Raw genomic sequence first — 21,108 nt, forward strand, 5'->3', positions numbered from 1 at the left:
ATGTTTTTTTTTAATGGGCTTTGTGCAGTACGTCTGTTTTAGAAGGTGAATCTAGTTATTCCTTCTTTAGCTGGCAGGCAAAACCATTTTCTGAGATGTCTCAATGAAGCTCTCCACATTTTAAGGGAAGAGTAAAGTGAATGAGCATAAATTGGTACAATCAGTTTTCCTGACATGAAGACAAGCTTTCTAACCAAGACTTTTCCCTTTCTTATCATGAAAATCACCAGGGCCTTGCCTGTGTTTGTAGTAGTGATATCTGGTGATCCACTGAAGCAGTACTCAACCCAAACTTCTGCATCTAGTACACTGAACGTGTAACAGCAACAGTTTTGACCAAAGTCAAAACTGGATGCTCAGAATTGATGCTGTATAAATGTAATGATGACAAAACAAAACAAAAACGAACCTGTCACAAATGCAACCGTGAGCACTTTGATTTCCGAAGGGTTAATAAAATAAATAGTTTATAAATGTACGCTTTCATTTCAGATCTCATAATCTGGTAATAAATTATGTGATCTCAGCAGATACCTTCTGCTGTACAGTTCAGGTCACAAGCCATCTGTAAGATGTAAAATACTTCACTAGCAAGCTTGTCTCCTGGCTCAGCCAAAAAGAAAGAAAGCATGGAAAGCAAGCACAGAACACAAAGGAAAGCTGTCAATCAAATTCATTCATGCTATTAGAAACAATAATAGAGGGTGGTAGACCACCTGTAAGAGTAGCCCATAACTTCACAACATGATTACATATCAAATTTTCCAAAACACTTTTACTAAGAAAACTATCAAAATAAAATGGTTTATTTTACAATGTTTGGACTAGTTAGACTCTTTCCCCATGGAGTTTTCTGTATATGTCTTTCTAAAAAGAGCAGGAAAAGGTCAATTAATTTTTTTCATTAGGCAAACAGTAAAAATATGCAAATTCCAAACTCTGCTGAATACCTAGAAGGAGCAGATCAAAATAATACTATCAATCAGAATTCTATTCATACATACACACTGCTCAAAGTGCATAGTAGTTGAAGCACACTAAGAACTTTTCTGTAAAGTACATCTGCAATCTAATTAACAAATTTTGCTAACAAAAGGCCACAGAAAACATCATTGCTGTACTGTGTTCAGACTCCAAAAACCTGAGGCCTCTGCTACCCACCCTCTTTGATCTCCATGAACTGCTCCTGTTTTTCTGGCAATGTCACTTTCTTAACCCTTCTTTTTTAATGGACTCATTTTGGCCTACAGATATTTGTTTGCTGTTGACTGGATAACCCTAATTTGAATTGAAGTACATGATACCATTTTTCCTGCTAATTTTTATACTTTCTGCTTTTCTACTCTCTCATCTGTGTGTGGGTGAACAGTGAAAGAGCAGTTTTGGTTCCAAAATACCTCTCATGTAGAACTTTGCTCCTATGAGAATGCAAGAAAGCACCCTCAACTCTTTAGTCTCTCTAGAGAGCTGTATAGATCTGTAATCCCTAGATTTGTCTAAATGCCAACTTTTTTTTTTTTTTTCAATTATAAACTATTTGGACGGGAACATTTTCTTCAAGAATGTAACAGAAAGAACCATTTAAAAATTCTATGTACAGTAATTTGACAACTATAAGGCACACCCTTTTGACTAAAATTTTGGTCTGAACCCAGAAGTGCACCTTATACTCCAGAGTGCCTTATATAGGGACAAAGTTTGGAAATTTGCCAACCCGGAAGTGCGAGTTGTGAGCCGAACCGCGCGGGGCCACGGGGCTCAGCATGTGTCCTGGTTTGGAGGACAGGTGTCTGCTGAGAAAGGCAGGAGCCTCTCTTTGAAATGGAGAATGCAAACATCCTCCCTCCAAATAAGTATAATTTTGAAATTAAGGGGCTCTCAGACAAAGATATGGGAATCAGGAAACAATTCTTTACTAGGAAAATTAAGATAGAAATACAGTACTACAAAGAAACAAACCCCAAACACCGACAAAGTGTCTTGGGTTACAATACAGGATGTGATCAAAGTATTTATTCTATCACTATCTCTTGTGACTAGGTAGGGCAGTGATCTTTATCTCTACGGGAGATACCCTGCTAATGGGCATAGAAACCAGTAGGGCATTGTTCTTTATCTTTACATCCCCCATCCTTCCTCCAGGGAGTTATCTTCTGCTAATGGCCCATTGAGTCCCACTGTGGGACTGATAAAATTACTTCATCCCATTGGGAGTTGTTCCAGCCAGCAGGGAGAGCCCAGCCTTTCCTATGTAGATAAAAACTGAAATTCTAGGACACCGAGTAGCCCTTTCTCTACTGGACTCTAGAAAAAAATGAGATTTCTCCACATCACTACTAGACCTCTGGAAGGAAACTGCACCTTCTACAAGACCACTGCTTCAACTAAACCACATCTGTCACTGCAAGAAGACTGGAGGCATCATTTAATCAAACTGTTACCAACACCCTGCCTGACAGGGTGTCAGGTTGTACTCTGACTTTGTCAGGGTTTGGAGTTTGTTTCTTTGTAATACTGTATTTCTATTTTAATTTCCCTAGTAAAGAACTGTTATTCCTAATTCCCACATCTTTACCTGAGAGCCGTTTGATTTCAAAATTATTCTAATTTGGAGGGAGGGTGTTTACATTTTCCATCTCAAATAGAGGCTCCTGCCTTTCTTAGCAGACACCAGTCCTCCAAACTAAGACACAAAGTCAGAGTACAGCCTGACACCCCATCAGGGTGACATCTGTCAGGCAGGGTGTTGGTAGCAGTCCCATTAAATGGTAGCTACAGGCCTCCTGCAGTGACAGATGTGGTTCAGTTGAAGCAGTGGTCTTGTAGAAGGGTGCAGCCTCCCTCCAAAGGTCCAGTTTTCCTCTGGAGTCCAGGGAAAAGAGGGTGACTTGGTGTCCCAGAATTTCAGTTTTTATCTAGGTAGGAAAGGCTGGGTTCTCCCCGCTGGCTGGAGCAACTCCCAATGGGATGAAGTAATTTTATCAGTCCCACAGTGGGACTCAATGGGCCATTAGCAGAAGATAACTCCCTGGAGGAAGGATGGGGGATGTAAAGATAAAGAACAATGCCCTACTGGTTTCAATGGATGGCTCACTATAGAACATCTCCCACGGAGATAAGCATCACTGCACCACCTGGTCATAACAGATAGTGATAAAATAGATACTTCAATCACATCCTGTATTGTTGTAACCCAAGACAGCACGGCTGGCGCGATTGTTACTAATTCATTACTTTGTTGTGCGTGGATCCTCGCTGCAAAAAGAGAGCTGCACCTTATAGTCCGGAGCATCTTATATATGGGCAAAGTTCGGAAATCTGCCAACTCCCAGAGGTGTGCCTTATACAGTAATTTCACGAATACAAGCCGCAGCAATTTGACAAAAATTTTGGTGGAAACTGCGGAAGTGCGGCTAATAGTCGGGGGCGGCTAATATGTGAATAATTTTCTGACATTTACAACCCCAGACGTGCCAGCCAGGACTCCGAGCCAAGCACCTGCCAGTAAAAGCCGGCATTCCGCGATTGTTACAGTGTTACTGTGTTGCCCTGGCTCCCTGCAGGCAGCACGGGGGGCGGGGAGAGAGGCGGGAGAGCTCTCTTCCTCCTCTGCCGCAGCCCAGGGGAGGACGGGCGGGCCGCACCGCCATTGCCGCGGCTCGGAGAGGAGAGGGGGGGGCCGCGCTGTCATTGCCGCGGCCCGGGGAGCCGACGGGGGCCCTGCGCCGCCATTGTCGTGGCCCGGGGAGGAGAGGGGGGGGCCGCGCCGTCATTGCCGCGGCTCGGGGAGAACGGGGCGGGGGGGGCGCGCCGCCATTGCGGCGGCCCGGGGAGGAGGGGGGGTGTTCTGCCCCCGCCCTCCGCCGCCGTGGCGGGAGCAGGGGGTGCTCCGTGCCCGGCCAGCGCCGCGGCGTGAGCAGGGTGCTCTCTCCGTGCCCGGCCGGCGCCGCGGTGCGAGCGGGGCTGGGGCGAGCGAACCCAGAGGCGGCGGCCAGCCCTGAGTGGCAGCGCCGGGCTGGACCACCTGGCCCCGTCAGCAGCCCCTAGCGAGCCGAGCCTGCACAGCCTTAGTTGAGCCAGTAAACCCCCCGCCATGCCGCGGTTCTGTTAGTATTTGGCAACTTTGTTGCATGCGGGTCCTCGCTGCGAACAACAGAGTGGTTTATATTCAGGTGCGGTTTATTATTGGACAAAAACCGAAATATTTGCCAACACCCAGAGATGTGGCTTATACTCAGTGTGGCTTGTATTCGTGAATTTACTGTAATCTGCTGTGCCTTATAGTCGTGAAATTACTGTAAGTATTTAATGCATTAGCAGTGATTATCACTGTCATCACAGGTTGTTCATGCATGAAGCACGATTTTAGGGGAGAACTGCATCTGTTTGCATGTGTTTGAAAATTTTTTGAAAACACACTCAAGTATTTGGTATTTATATATTCCTGCTACTTGGGTCAGTTTCATAAACTTTATTTTTATGTGTTGCTGTTCTCATGAATGTAGCAGAAAAATCACAAATCTATCTAATCACAAGTCTATCAAAAATCTGATAGACTGACAGAGAGACTTCACTTAAGACTAGAAGCAGTTCACTACAAGGTACCTCTCCTGAAACAAAGCTATGCCATTCTCCTTGATTCTAACACACGTAACACACAACAGAATCTGGTTTTACTATCAGCTATGCAGTGAACACTGTGTATTACTGTTGCTCATAAGTCTCGTGACAAAGTTTAAACTTCAAAAAAGTATTATCAATTTTGTTACCATGACGTCAACATATAGTCATATTACTGGTTAGATATTCCCTTTCAATGGTAGAACTTAAGATATGATTTAGTAGAAAGAATATACACAGGAAGAAGATTGCTGAGGTTAGGAACACTGCAAGCTTTCCTTTTAGTACTGAATCGAAGGACAGCAAACTGAGAAGCAGCCCAGAGGAGAAGAAATCCATGTGAACAGTAAAATTTCTTTTTGAGCATACTATCCTGATTTGCAGAAAAGTAGCACCTTATTTCCTTGCCTATCATAGAGTCTATGAGATTGAGTTCATTAGTTTTCATTTCAGTGACACAAGATTCATAATCAATTTTAAAACTGCAACACAGCAGATATTTTGCAACTTAATTTAAATCCTTGATAGAGAGTAGTATTTGATGAAAATTGAATAAATTTGACTTATAAAACCTGTATCTGCATTTAAAGAATGTCAAAGCCTTGCATTACTCAGAAGAGTGATTAAAACCAAGCTGCAATGAGTCCTCCAGTATATCTCAGACTCCATACATTTGTTTCTAATAATAAAGGCCCTTAAGGCATCCTTACCCGTTATGTCAAACCAAAGTGGTGTTCCAAGAGGTTCAACAGCTATTACACCAATCATGTGAGCAACTGGGTCACTTTCCATCACCGTAAAAGAAAAAAATGATTCCTCAAAATAAATAGGCTCTGTGGGTGGGACAGGCTTTGGAATCCATTCTATGTGAAGCCGTGTAGTCGAAGATTTTTGTGGACGACCATTATCTACAGCTTTAATCTGTGAAACAGACACATCTTTTAGGCTACAGGATCACATAAATCATTATGTCACATAAATAGAAAGCAGTAATAAGCTCCAAGCATGTTTGCTCGTGTGAGATATTTCCAAAAAGGTTAAGTGTCTCTCAAAGTGCCACTTGCCCTTCATTATCTGGGCAGCAAATGGAGAAAAAGCATGCAGCACCTGATAGCAGCACAAACTGTTACCATAAATTCACTTTTATTTTGCTTTCTTCCTGAAGGTGAGTCAAACTGATTGTTTATGTTCCCTCATGACATAAATTATCTGTCAGGCTCTGGGACAGAACAGCAGTTCTTAATACACAATACAAACATCTAAAATCATCCTTTAATAAAACCAAGCAAACACACAAAACAATACTTCTGGATTTGTTGAAGCTTTCTTCCTTCAGATAATGCAGTCACTCACCTGCCAGCTACTGAGTAAGAAATGAACAGATAAAAGAACACTTTACATATTCATGATATAAAAGATTTTCACTCACTGAAAGGATATCGTAGTCCCTTGCTGCAGAAAATTTCTTTGATGAAACCACTCCAGTTTTTGGTTCAATAAAGAATTTGCCATGTTCATCACCATCTTCAATGCTGTAGGAGATCTCTGCATTGGGGCCTTCATCTTTATCTGCAGCAATAACTCGATAGATCGGCTCTCTCCTAGCAGTTCTTTCTCGCTCAGGCTTACCACGCTCAGGAAGCCTAATTTTGTAGAATTTTTGCAAGAACTGAGGCTTGTTGTCATTCTCATCTAAGACCTTCACAATCACCCGTGCAATTGTTGATTTTGCAGGAGTACCATTGTCTGTTACTGTTACCTGTTTTTATTAACAAGGGTAAAGTTAGAACTCCAATATGGTCCTTCCAACAATGCTCTTCCCTAAATGAGATTTTCCTACAACTGCCTAAACTACTGTACAGTTATCCCCTAACTTCAGTTAAAGCACTTGCCTAAAGCTATTAGGTGAGTATTTACAAAAAGCACTCAAAAGTATATTCAGCTATTATCTTAATATTTTGATATGTGAAATGCAACATGAAAAGCAAATATTCATGTTCATCTCAAATAGATAGTATGATTTCCACATATATGAATATTTGCTCCCTCTAGTACTTGCCATGGAACACCACCACATACCTTTCAGTTCACAAAAAAAACCCAACCCCACCCAATAAGAAAACCAAAGCATATCCCAAATGAGTAAATTACAAGGGGTATGGGATAACATGCCCATTACAAAAAATTAGCATTGTCCCGAACCAGCAAATAACAAAGGCAAATTTGAGAAACATCTATTTGATTTGAATGAAACATCAGTTTTGAAGACTATACTGACATACCGAGAGTATATTAAGATATGAGAGATAACATGAAGCTAATCTCAATAACTGCATAAGAAAGCGCGAAATGGAACGCAAAAACCACAAATTTGGAATAAAAAATGGGGCATATTAGTTACTATTATAATCAAAGATCAATAGCAAAATGGAATAAACCCACCAACCCATCTGGTCAACATTTCAATACTCAATTAATTAGCCAGATCTTAGCACTTGGGTCATAATACCGTCCACACTCTGTGCACTTCTTGCTTTCTTTCCTATTGTCAGAGTTGTAGATATAAAACTAACACATGGGAAAACTGCTACTTTAGGCCAGGTTGTCTGTCAGTATCGCACCGTAGTAAAGGGTTCTCCTGTCAGATACTTCCCAGACTTTTAGTAAAAAATTTAACACTGGGATTCAAAATGAACAAAGAACGAAAAATTATAAATCCCACCATCAGGTAATAAACAATGTTCCGAAAACTAAAGAGCAACGAGCTTTAAACGGCTGTTTTATATAGAATGATGAAAGCAGGAGGATTTATATACCATTACATGACATCTTAATCCTAAAAATAAACCTTCTGAGTTCTGTACATGTTAGCTTAAGGTTATAAAGCCAAGTTTAAATTAGCATGACTGCTAGCAGACAACTGCCCCCAACATTACACTGCGAGTGTGACCTCTGGCATAAGTTTTGGCCCAGAACAAGTAGCGCGTGCGCACACACACACACACGTTGCTTAGCTGCAGCCTGAGAATTCACACAATTCAGACACCATTTTCAACAGGCAACTTGGATGTGGCCACCCTGTTCCAAGGATAAGGTATAAGCAATCAAAGCCATATGGGCCATGTTGCCTCAGGATCAGAAAACAATCCACAATTCATTTTATTTACTGTATAAATCTAATAAACACCCCCAGTATAATAGATAGAGAAGTAAAAATCATGATTTACCAATTTTACAATCAATATACACAGCAGTGGTCAAGAAATAAGATATAATGGACATGAAGTGCTTTGGGAAACTGAGACAATCAGATTTGAGGAGGCAATTTAAAAGAGAATTATATAATTACTTTAAAATTTACAGGAATACTTTGTCTCGTGCTAAATCAGATTTGCCATTTAATTAATTTTATTACTATTACTTCTAGAAACATATTGCAGAGAAAATTCTGCCCCATTGCCACTTAGGTACAAAGCATTCTTTTCAAAGCTGATACAGAAATTAAAATAATGATAAAAAGATTGCTCCAGCAGGTGCATTAATCCACCTCATAACGCACCAAAGTGATACAAAAGGCCCATGGGGACTTAATATATTCTGCAATTACACAAAAGGATAGTTGTGCTATCAGGGAATAAATACATTCATCTCCACGTCTCTGCAGTCATTGCACTTCTATTGGAATACCTTTCTAAGGATTTCACAAGTTTTGAGTAAATCTAGAGTTGTTTCTCTGCCTTTAACATTAATTTGGCAAACTCCTATTGCAGCCTTTTATCTGTCATCCAGAACAAGAGGCACAATAAACATTCCAAATAAATCTTAGGACACAAGCATCACTGAGAATATTAAGTCCTCACTATGCCATTACACTGCTCAACAATATCGTGAAACCGACTTAAAGTTCTCTACGTGCTTTCCTTTCAGACTCTTTGACACAGAATGAGAAAAGCTCTTAAATAAACTCCAGGCAATTAATTAAATGTAGTTAAATAAAAGTATTATGTCACAAGTTTGATGCTCTTGGACTCGGGCTCTATAATGTCTTGCAACTGATGTGATTGGTAAACACGTTATGCAGAAAATAGGGCTACTCACATACTATCCTTTCGTATTCTCCATATGATAAAATCATTTTGTGCTTCTTTTTCAGAAGCCTGTACTAAGCAAAAGGCTGAAATAGCTATTCCAATAATTACACAGGAAGATAAAGAGAGGAATCACACTCCTTTTACCAATCATGCCTTTGTACCATTTGAATGTAAATCTGTTTTGAGATACAGAAAAAAAAATGGCATTCAATCTGTACCTTTACTCTTTTTTAGCAAAAAAGCCTCAGCACACTATTTTTATAAGATAGGTGGTTATCTGCATTGCAACATAATGAACACAGAAAGAAATTACTTCTGAAATCCATTTTTTTTTTAATTCTTCATATAGTAATCAAGCCTGGCAAACTTAATTCTCTGTAAAAGAGCAATGAACTTACAGTTCTTCAGAAATCTAAATAAATTATTTACCTCCAGTATGTGCTCTCCCTGTTGCTCCCGATCTAGTTTTCTGGATGTGGTTGTAATTAGCCCTGTAAACATAAGAATAATATTAATCAGATCCTCAAGAAAATAATCTGAATGACGTTAGGTTAAATCAGCAGTTACTGATATCCTCAATATCAATTTCTTCTTAGGTGGTCACTTCCATTTTTGTAGAATTTATGCTTTCATTAAGGGAAAGGGTGAGTGGTTTGCAATCCTTAGAAGCTGTGAAAATATTATTTACAATCTGAAAACTAAGCTGTTGTAACACTTAAGACAAACACATCAGTGTTCCAACACATCTGTGCATGTTATGTTTCTAACAGAGTAATGAATGCAATTCTCCCACATGAAAGCTTGTTTTCAGAAGGCATTCATATGCCTTTTTCAAAGAGTGCTGACAGACATTATCTGAATTAATTACCAATCTCTTCTGGAGAAACACTTATTTGTAATTTTAGTGATAAAGGCAAAAGAAGGATAACCTGAAGAGATACAATAATAGTGGAAAAAACAGAGTAATTTGTCTGTGTTGCCTTCAATTCACAATGACAATCAGTCAAACAGTTGCTGTTGACAATAGCAGAGGAGAGCCACAAGTTTTTGATGCATGATGTTATACTTTATCCCAAGACTTTGGTACACTCTTGATGCAAGATTAGGAAAGCATGATGGTTTTGCTTTAAATGAAGGAAGTCAAGAGTAAGAGGTAACAAAAAAATAGTGAAATCTAATACAAAAGGATCTTATTTGAATTAATTCTCCCTAACAGTTCAGAATTTTAACTAATTGAGTTTCAATGAAAAGTAAAACTTGGTCAACTCTCAATTACAGCAAAATGATTTGCTGTTGTGTGAGTTAACTGTGGCCACGGATGCAGCCACAAGAGAATTCAGTTTTTGCTCCACAAAAAGCCATTAACCTTTTTGCAGGTACAAGTTGGTCCCACAAATACCATTGCTGTGTTCACATGGGACTGAGCCTGTTGCTAGTAAATCTTGCTGGCCCTTCATGAAGCAAACACAAGGTTTGGATTTGCCCAGCTTAAGCAACTACTGATCTAAGCATCCCATATTCTCCCATGCAATGTCAGAAGAGATTTTATCCAACTATCCCAGCTTTTGATAGTTAAAGAAAAGCATTGCCATCTTGATCCTTAATTGTCAACTAGAAACAGGGAAGCAATTACCCAATGAAGGATGAAACAGAGATCAAAATACAGGTAGCATACTTCCTGTTCATTTTCTATCTACAGATTAATTTTTTTTATTAATATGATCTTATATAAGTAAAATTAAAATCAACTTATGAAGTTTTCAAAGCTGGTCTGCTACAACAAAAAAGTCTTCAATTTTGTCTCTCAGCTGATGAAAAGCAGAGTATGTAAGAAAAGCAATAGACTTCAATTTCACTTAAAAGAGAAAGGCCACAGGTGCATAGCTACTCAGTGCTTCTGATAAAAACAGCTGTAGTCCACTTATACCAACAAAACAGCCTGTACTAAATAATATGGACAAAACTTATACAAGGCAATATTACAGCTGTCAAATGTTCAAACAACTATTCTCCAAAACACAGCTAGTGCAAATAACAGCTGTCTCAATTATGGTCAAATCTGCCCTTGTTTTTCCAGCAGGTTTGTTTGCCATCGTATCAAATCCATTATTTATCTAGTATTCTAGACAATGATATGTCATCTTCTCCTGCTTCATGTTTTTATGCTTTTACAGCACATAGAAGATACATTTGCTATGGTTAGGATATACCTTTTGGCATAATGAAGTAATTGCCCTTAGTTACAAAAAAAGGGGGAATTAAAATTAAAACATACAAATACCCAAAACAAACCAAACAAATGAGGAAAAAAGGTTGCATTATTACTGTGAATTTAGGAAGGGGCAGGGGAAGAGAGAAAATGATGTGACAGTTGTCTATTAACCTTCTTGAGGTAATATTTTCACATGGATGTTACAGAGCTGTGAACAATGACAACTGAAAATATTTATTGTCACATATTCTAAAAAGCTTTACTTTCCTGCCTAAGTCTGGGCAACATATTTTCTTTTCACAGCCTCTATGGGAAACAGAATAGGACTGTTAATTGAAAGTGAACAAGTGGCACAGTCACTGCCTCATCTGCTTCCTTCCAGCAAAACGACTTGCAGGGGACTTCAAGAAACGCAAGTTCTCCTGAAAACCACTTTCTACTGAGTACCTCTGTAAAAAGCCAGCACAAGCCCTCCCATGAAGCATTAATCTCAAGGCTCACCATAGTTACCAGAGAAAAGGGTAGATTTGCCACATAGCCACTAAAGAAGCTGACTGTTGAACAGCTGGGTTGAAGATAGAGAAAAACAAAACACAGGAAAAATAAAGCAATCCTAGCAGAAATACCTCATGATGCTTGCATATCCCTGAATATTCAATAGTTAGTCTACGTGCTCTGACAACAAGACGACTCCATCTCTCATAGCAGCACCAAGTAGAAAATTACATGAGATCAGAAAAATGTCACTTTTCAATAGCCTTCTATCCATTTTATTTTCCATCAAGAGCCATGAAGACTGGCGCTACCCCTAAAGATGGCAATTAATACTTGGAGGGAAAAAATATATTAATAAAAAAAACATTTAAAAGCTTTTACTTTTTGCTTTAAGCACTCAAAATAAAATTCTACCATGTATCACTACTTTACACACTAGTGATTCCTAAAAGAAAGTCTTGTTCCAGATAAAATTCTTGTTCAATGAAGTTGCTCAATACAACTCAAATGGGTAAGCAGAAAAATATCCAGTAATAACAAAATACACATGTTTTGATCTGCTAAAACCTCCAGTCATTTCAGCCAAGCATGCCACACCTCACTGTTAACTGAAGTGTTAAAACACTTCAGACCAATAACAGAAGGGCTTAGTCTTCACCATATATATCCTGTATATTCAGCAGAAACTAATGCCAACAAAAGAAATGTAACACTTCTGGATTTAGAATCACTAATGCCAACAAAGGAAATGTAACACTTCTGGATTTAGAATCGCATACACATGCATGACATTCTTTTTATTTAACTCTTTACTGCTAGACACTTTCCTAAGTGCAAATTTAGCTTCAGTGCAGTCTTTCACTTCAGCTTAAGACTATGAAAGGCTTGATTATTGTAATCATTACATTTTTCTAATTTTTCCAGTTTTTTTATATTACAGAATGTTTAATGCTGCACCAACAGATCTTGTTGAAGAGCTTTCCTGAACTACGGCTGTGATAATAAAGTCAAGTGTTCCTATGCCTATTAAGAGGGTTGGAGAGAATCTTTGAACCTAATGTAAGTCAGCTCCCTGTAACAAAAGCCACCACTCTGCTCTGTTCCTAAGTTTATTTAGATTGAGCCCATTCTCTTCTCTGTAACACTTTATATATGTCATTGCTTTTCCCCTCCCTCTACAGAAATAAATGCATGACCACACTTTTGCTCACACCACATCCACAAAAGGGTGGCAAGTAAAAGATTTCAATCAAGCTCTGAAGAAGTCTGTAAAAATTCAATTCTAAAATCCTTGTTATGAGGTGGGGAGAATTTGTTTTTTGCTGAATGAAATAGTACCATGTTTGAGAAATAGATCACTGTGACAAACCATTCTATTTCAAAGCAAAACTGACTCAGAGCATTGTTTTGTAGTCATAGTCTTGTATTCTGCTTCTGCCCCCTCTTATCAGCCGCCCTTTCCCAAAAGCAACAGGAACAGTAAGCTCCAGCAAGTCACATCACTGACTATTATTTCACCTGAAATCAATGTCACTATGGTAAGATGGGACAAGCATTCTTGAGAAATGCAAATTTCAAAAAAACCATTTCTAAGATAATGATGAGGAAATGGTATCTCGAGTAAATTGGTGCAATTTATGTATTTAGTAATATTTAAAAGCTTGCCTCGTCAGAAACATTTTCCCAATAGCAGTTTAAAAATTTAGAGAGTCTTTGGATAAACCATAGCTGGTCTGTTTCACTAGCTGGAGAGCTAGTGAATCAACTCAGATTTCAGAATCAACTGAAACTAACTGTAAACGTCTGTAACAAACAAAACAAAACAATAAAACCCCTGCACTTGTAGCAAATACAACTGTATTCTCTCTTTGTTCCTTATCTGAGTTTTCATTCTGTGGATACCTGCTGTCTATTTGAGGTCTACCCAAAAACTAAGAGAATCACAACTGCATTCAGATAAAACTTACTTCAGATTTCTATTTTAAATAATAGCGAAACAAACATAGAAAATTGCTACTACAGCATACAATTATGAAAATGTAAATAAAACTGCAACATTTGGAACAGAAATTAGCACCAGAGATCAGATATTAGCAGGGATTTATTTCACATCAGTTCCCAGCTACACCATATCAACTCTATTACTGAAGCCTAACACAAGAACAACAATTTTCATTCAATGCTGAAATGGCAATATCTTTTAAAAACATAGAATATTAGGTGGGCACGGTGTTAAGAAATATCTATTAGCTATCTTTATGGCATGGATGATCCCAGGGATGAAAGAAGTGGTATCAGAAAAAGTAGTCTTTGCAAGGGGAGGAGGAAGGCTCCAAGTTTTTATCTTAATGAGTATACATCATGCATCCCCATGCATTTGTGCTTTCACAAATATCTGCAGACTTTCCAACTGCACATTCAGCTTGAGATGATGATTCTGGAGCTGGGAGGGAGTTTGCCTGTTAGATATGGTTAACTCCCACAGTGAACCAAAAGACTAAAGAGCAGATGCCAAGTGTACTATGCTGCCTCCAATGAGTTTGAACGGATAGGCTTGATTTGAATTAGTATAACTCCAACTGCAGCATATGAAAAGAAATACAGTTTCTCTGATCTTTGAATGCATTAGCAATGAAGAATTAAGGACACAGATACAAAATCCTTTATCACTAAGTTCAACAGATACAAGTCATAAACTAAGTATGAGGAAGGCCATATTTGGTCAACGTGGTTTTTGTCCTCTGTGTTAACTAACCAGCAGAAATGGTTTCTATGGACTGCATCAGTCAATTATCACTTAAACTCTTAGCCATGATTACTGCAACTTAGTCAATTATTATTTTGGTTCTCACTCCCCCACTTCAACCCCAAAACCAACAAATTACTAGTGAATGTTAAAGGGTTTTAGTTTTTTATTTTTAACATGTTGTTATACCCTCAGATCTGTTTATAAGGCCTTAATACATAAATCAGTCTAAGATTTGAAGGAAGTACAGATTTTAAACTCACATATGGCTGTAATGGTAATCATGTTAACTACTGCATAGCACAGCCCAAAAGCACTGAGCAAATTACAGCAAATATTCTGTAAGTCGAAGTCCAATTATGTCTCTTCAAGTCATAGAGATACTGTCTCACTTCAAGGCAGGATTTCCCACTAATCTTCCTCTTTTAAGAAGCAGTGTATTATATTCCATTCAAGACAGCTTTCCCCTCTAGACAGAGGAATATATCTTTTTGTCATATTTTTGACTAAGAAGTTCACAGGAATCAGCAGTTTCGTCTTCCCAAAAATGCTAGGTGTGATAACATCTTAGACATCTCTTATAATACAGTGAGTGTCAAGTCTCACTGTCTGAAAGATTTTTTATGGCATAATTTTAAACTTCTTGTGATATATAAGCATTTTCCAAAATATGAACAAAAGAACTGATAAAACAGTAATCCATGATTATTTCATCACTGCCACATTAAGATGACTTTTTTTTCAGTCCTCCTTCAACTGATTTCAAATTAACAGTGTTGTACACCTAACTTACCGTACAATCAGTGACCACCAGAAAACGCCCACATTTTTTGTTCTAAACATATTCAGCCAAGCTTTTTGGCAAGACTGTAGTCAAATCTTGTTTTCTATGTAAGCCAAAAGAAGTCTTCACAACCAAACCAAATGAACAGGTTAATAAAAGCAAGTCAATAACAATTAATAGCAGAGGGATTGAGGAAGAGATTCCAGTTTTGCAGCTGGCAAAAAATAAACTCTGTCTTACTAGCCATGGAATGACCGATGATGACTACTATAAGCTAGAAAGTCTAATATATCACCACTGCCGTACATCACCATGAAGGCAGACTGTTGAGTTAAAAAAGAAACAACATAGTGCTAACATACTGCTATCATACCGGAGCAAGTACGTCATAAAGGAACTGAACTTTGGTTTACACAGTCTTAAAGATAATTCCTTTGCAATTTCATTTGCTTTTCATTCCTAAACTCTTCCTTGTTCTAAGCGCCTTAACAACTCTCATCGAAACCAGCAACAGAATTGTCACCAGTAATTTTCTAATGCTGAAATATGATTGCAAATATACAGTCCCAAGAGAAACGAGGAATATAATTTACAAGCACCTTAAATGGCTGCAAATGCCTCTTCTGCTCAAGTACAACACTTAAAAGCAATCATTACTGCAATTATTACAATAAAGGCCTCAAAAATGGTACCACTTTTCAGAAAGAATTCAGAGCCTGGGTTCCTCTTTCAATTCTCCTAGCCATATACCCTCTCCATTAGTTGTGCTGTTGCTTGCTTGTTCTCTCTGGCCTCTTGAATTTTACCCTTTTTTGCTATGCAGTTGTTTCGGAAGAACAAAGATTCATTCTACCTAGCAGAGCTCACAGCCTGTGGCTAGGAGACTTTTCTGGATAATCTAAATGCACTTTTGGGGCTAAAGGACTTACTTTCTACTTCATATACAAACTTCCTGATGAGGGTAATTACACAAATGAGTTACAATACCTTAGCTTTAGAAAAATTAAAATGGGAACCCACTGCAGTACACTCTGTTGAAGTCACTACTCCCTTTTTGTTAAGCATAGCATGATGGCATTCAACTAGTACAGCCTTTCACAGTTTTGTACCTTTTCCTCTTCAATTCCCATGTATAGCCATTCAAGCAAAAGCCTGAGGACACTCCCACAGTGTACAGTCACCTAAGGAAACTTCAGACTGAAAAGTCTGAAACACATTAAGAACTACACATTCTATTTGCTCTTCAGATCACCTTTTCCTTTTACTTAGGTATTTTCTTATCCTGTTTCAAATGCTAGTGTATATGCTCCAGATTTCATCCACAAAAAACACCGTTGGCACATTTGTCCCAGATGAATACTTCTTGCCCTTTGAACGGCTCCATGAAAAGTCAAGCAATAATTGAGATCTCAGTCCTACCCAAGTCAGGACTACATCAAACAAGGGGTAACACCCTGTCCATAAGGGTGTATTTGTGCAGCACATTTATTGAAGTACAGTAATATCACAGAATATGCTGAGTTGGAAGGGACACACAAGGATCATCGAGTCCAGCTCAGTGTTTGTTAGCTTGTTGCTTGTTACCAAGACAGACTGTAAGCTTTTTATACAGGATCAAAAAGTAGGTTACTTCATCCTATGGCTAATATTTGATACCACCAGGCACCATGTTTATCTGTAACCAGGCAATTTAACTACTCAATCCTACTGCTATAAAGTATAAGTGCAAGGTGCACATCAGATGTTGAATCACTTACCTGAACTATTTTAACAGCATCCTGGAATTTGCTGAGCAGAATACTCATTAATCATATTTGTGATCTGAGCATGAAGCAAAGACAAGCAACCCACCAAAGATAATTTATGCACAGCATAAGGAAGAAAAAAATAATTTACATAAACAGCTAAGCCATCCAATATGACAAACACTGTAGAGCTTCAATTTCAACTAGATTTCAAATGAAGTGTAAAAAACAGTGTTTATTGATCACATAAGTCTAGAAAATTCCACAGACATATCTAACTAAAAGTGAACCATGTAGTTTTGTATACTCCAGTTAGTCACTGACTACATTATTTTTAGTCTGGTTTTACTAAGACAGTGGCATTAGCTTCTTCTGCAGTAGGAAAAGCTTCTTCTGCTTCTTCTAATTTAGCAGTAAAATCATTTGGGAGATAATGAAAAGAACTACATAAATAACAAACACCTAAATAGCTAAATTAAAATGTCTATGATCCTGCATTCTCAGTGCTTGAATGATTTAGGGTAAGTCCAGTTTCACTGTCATTCATATCCTTTTGCTAGTTTCTATCATACAAAAGATAAAACCCAGAACTGTGAGTCAAAAGCAGAAGACGATAAAATCCCCCAAAAATGGTATTTAATAAATAATAACAAATTGCTATAATAATTTTGAATGAAAGATTAAACAACAAAACTCATGAATGGTTATTTTAAGGAAACTAGTAAATGATGATACATTTCCTCTAGAATGAACTCTGATCTTACTATCAACAGAACACCATAAATTTTTGCTACCTCTTTGCTTATTGAATACACTCTTGCCTTCAAAAGCCACTCCAACTCAAAGCTCAAATGCCTTCAGTAATTAACTCTGTTACCTTATGTCTATCACACTATTTAATTTTGAGATATGCCATCTTCAACAACTAAGTACAGAATTATTACCATAAAATCACACATCATCTTGAAAGTTCTTTACAAACCTAACATAATCCTACTTTATTTACAGTGCTCTGAACTCCCTATATATTTAAACCCTAAAATATTAATTTCTAAGTGAGAATTTGGAGATTTATAAAATGCTGTTGCCTCTTCTCTTTTTCTTTTTTTTTAAATTGCATGTTATTTCCTACATTTAAAATGTACTAGAATTAGTGCACTGCAGCCTTATCTACTGACTTAAAGGAAACTGCTTTTGTAACTGAACCATATACATAAAGAACTTTATGCAGTGCTCATAAGAGAGATGATCAGGTAAACTGCAGTTAAAGATCTAGCCTTGGTTCTCAGCAAAACTGAGGAACAATTTTATAGCTCACTTCTAGTTAGTCCTTGAACTGTGACTCTGCTGTGAATTTTTCAGAGAGAAAAATTATATTACCTCATATAGAACAACATTTTTTCTGGGATTGATCTATTTTCATTGATTAAAAAAAAAAAAATCAAGCCAAGCTGATATGAATAAGGGCAATAATTCTGAGGAATCTTTTCTTATTACAAAATTAATCAATACTAATGTTACAGTGTTGTTATATACACAACTTCAAGTTGCACTACTCAGAGATCCTTCCAAGCAAAGCCCATTATCTTTGAAAGCACATGTAGGACTTTGGAAGTGGCTCACAATAGTATCTGATCACTGTCTCCTCCTTGACTAGAATTGTAACTTTGCGTATTATATACGCCAGCGCAAAAAAAACCCCATATGATACAGAGAGATTCTGACTCCATTACCATTTCAAATGTACTCTTGGCAAGTTTGCACATGAAAGCTGAGTGGCACAGATGACAGAACAGAAGGACTGGATGGCATCCAGAGGGACCTGGACAAACTTGAGAGTCAGGCTCACAAGAACCTCATGAAGTTCAGCAAGTGCAAGGTGCTGGGCCAGGGTAACCCCAGATATGAGTCCAGACTGGGAGATAAACTGAGAGCAGCCCTGCCAGAGAGGATTTGGGTGCTCTTGTGGATAAAAAGCTGCACTGTGCACTTGTAGCCTGAAAGGCCAACCACATCCTGAGCTGCATCCAAAGCAGCATGGCCAATAGGTTGAGGAAGGGGATTCTGCCCCTCTACACTGCTATGGTGAAATCATACCTGGAATGTTGCATTCCAGCTCTGGGGCTGGTCCTGAGCAAAAGAAATACATGGACCTGTTAGAGCAGGTCTACAGGAGGACACAAAAATGACCAGGGAGCTGAAGCATCTCTTCACAAAAACTGCTTTGGATTGCTTGGATGGAGAAGAGAATGCTCTGGGAAAACCTTATAGCAGCCTTCCAGTACCTAAACGGGACTTCTAAAAGAGGAGAGCAACTTTTCACATGGGCAGATAATGATGGGACAAGGGACAGGGGATGAGGGAAGATTTAGATTAGATGTTATGAAGAAATTCTTTACTCAGAGGGCAGTGAAAAACTGGAACAGGTTGCCCAGAGAAGCTGTGGACGTTCCATTCCTGCAAGTGCTTAAGACCACACTGAATGGGTCCCTGAGCAATCTGATCTAGTGGGTGATATTCCTGCTCATGCAGAGGCATTGGAACCAGATGAGGTTTAAGGTCTCTTCCAACCCAAGCCTATGTTTCCATGACTGATGCATCAGAACATGGGAAAATTGCAAGAGAGCTTCACTTTCTTTTACTCTTGGTTTACAACACAGATCATGCAGAGTATGACCTGAAGGTTTTGTAGTTTCAGGGACAAATAAAGGAAAAGGAAAGGACTGATGTGCTTCCCATTTATTTTTCCAAAACTTTTCTTTTTCCAAAGGGATGTAAGAGAATAAATAATACAAATAAATAAAGCCCCAACACCACCATCTAAGATTTAAAAGAAGTGCTCTCTACATAAATGCTTTCAATTAATTTTTAAAATAGCTGCCTCTATTATAGCAAAATGTCTGTATTTGTAAGTGCTAAATCTCTAAACAGTGTAGAATGAGTTCATATGAAAATATTGTTAGAAATTTCAGATATGAACTTGTTTTCCCAGTTACAAAAAAGACCTAGCATTTCAAGTCCTTTAAAAAGGAAATCAAAGCAACTTTTTGCAGAATTAAACTCTTTTTCCAAACATTTTGGCTAATTTGGGTAGCATTTTCAGTAAAGAAAAAAAATCTGTTCTAGAGACGGTATAATCAAACACTACTTCCTCTGCATGTCACAGGTAAACACTTGAGCACATGGAGGCTGCTACATACACTTTGAGCTGTGTGACATAAGTGAACTATAATTCAGCCTGGCAATGCTTACCAGCTACAGAAGTTACACAAAAAAATTCAGCATTTTGATCTTTATTTAACTTTCAATCATGTAAGCATGCAATATACTAACACTGGTTTTATCCAATTCCAAAGTATTATGCCAATCGGGATTAAAACCCACAAGTAGTTAACAAAGATTTCCTTTGTTAAAATGAAGCCAATACTACTCTGTGGTCACTGACCCTTCATTTCCTCACTAAGTAATTCTCTGGTGTTATCGGAAACCCATGGAAGTTGTTTGCAGCTGTACCCATTTCCCATTTCACTTCAGTCTCCAAATTAGACAGACAGACACACACACACTGCTTTAAAGCTTACTGTGTAAAACACACAGGATACAGTTATGTTCTGAAACAGGAATTACTCAAAGCTTCTGCTGATTTCCCCAACTAATATCCTTATCTAAATGGAATATCTGCTGCACCATAGGATTTCTAACTTCCTCAAAGGTATGTCCATAATATTCTCATAATAATACCAAAGAGCTTCATCTATAAAATAATATATCTTTACAACACTCCGAAGTCATTAGGTCATGCAATTTACACCTGCAAAACCTAAGTATGGGAAAATTGACAATACAAAATTTATTTTGGCATTCTGTCCAGGTTGTGAACCCAAGTCTAGTTTTCAGAAGTATGCATCGCTTTCATACCAAGTTTCATTAAAAACATAGAAAGCTATACTTTTGTGATCAGCATTTCCGCCAATCTGAATCAAAATTGTATGGTGCAGTTTTCGTACCTCTCTTCCTCATTTGCTATTATTGCTTTAAATTTCTGAGTAAGGCACGACTTCTCAAGAAAGTGGTTTTTGCTACCCAGCCCTGATTCCCTCCTCAGGCCAAATCTGGTTGGTCCAACAAATGTAACAGAAGTCGTGGGGAAGTGGAAAGAAGCATACCAAATGGGCAAAAGATCAGAAATTATTTCTAGCCTGAATATATGTGTATGGTAGTACAAGAAGAGTATAAGGGCCCAGTACGGGTACCTGGTTAGGATTCCATTTTCTTGATCAGTAATACAAAGGATCTCTGGAACTCCTTTCACTATGCAAATGCAGATTTTGCCATTCTAGTGTGCATGCTGCCACTTACAAACCAGTAAAACTTTCTTTCAGGCACCTTAACTCGGTAGTCTTTGAGATATTCAT

General features: G+C 38.2%; 1 protein-coding gene across 5 annotated transcripts in view; it reads right to left on the reverse strand.

The window, feature by feature from the left end:
* FAT1 (FAT atypical cadherin 1) overlaps positions 1-21,108 on the reverse strand; it is a 112,884-nt gene that overhangs the window by 46,761 nt on the left and 45,015 nt on the right. For 3 of the 5 annotated variants that reach the window (XR_004417931.1, XM_033059760.2, XM_033059759.2), the window contains exons 4-7: positions 9,141-9,202; positions 6,050-6,379; positions 5,331-5,541; positions 535-603 (exon numbers count right to left, since the gene is read on the reverse strand). Coding sequence is in view for 4 of the 5 variants with exons in the window: in XM_033059760.2 (XP_032915651.1) it covers positions 535-603; positions 5,331-5,541; positions 6,050-6,379; positions 9,141-9,202 (672 nt within the window). In the remaining variant the exon portion in view is untranslated. The remainder of the gene's footprint in view (positions 1-534; positions 604-5,330; positions 5,542-6,049; positions 6,380-9,140; positions 9,203-21,108) is intronic. The other 2 variants (XM_033059761.2, XM_033059758.2) reach the window with 1 other exon arrangement.

Source organism: Catharus ustulatus, chromosome 5, assembly GCF_009819885.2.
Source record: "Catharus ustulatus isolate bCatUst1 chromosome 5, bCatUst1.pri.v2, whole genome shotgun sequence".
In the NCBI taxonomy this organism is placed as follows: domain Eukaryota; kingdom Metazoa; phylum Chordata; class Aves; order Passeriformes; family Turdidae; genus Catharus; species Catharus ustulatus.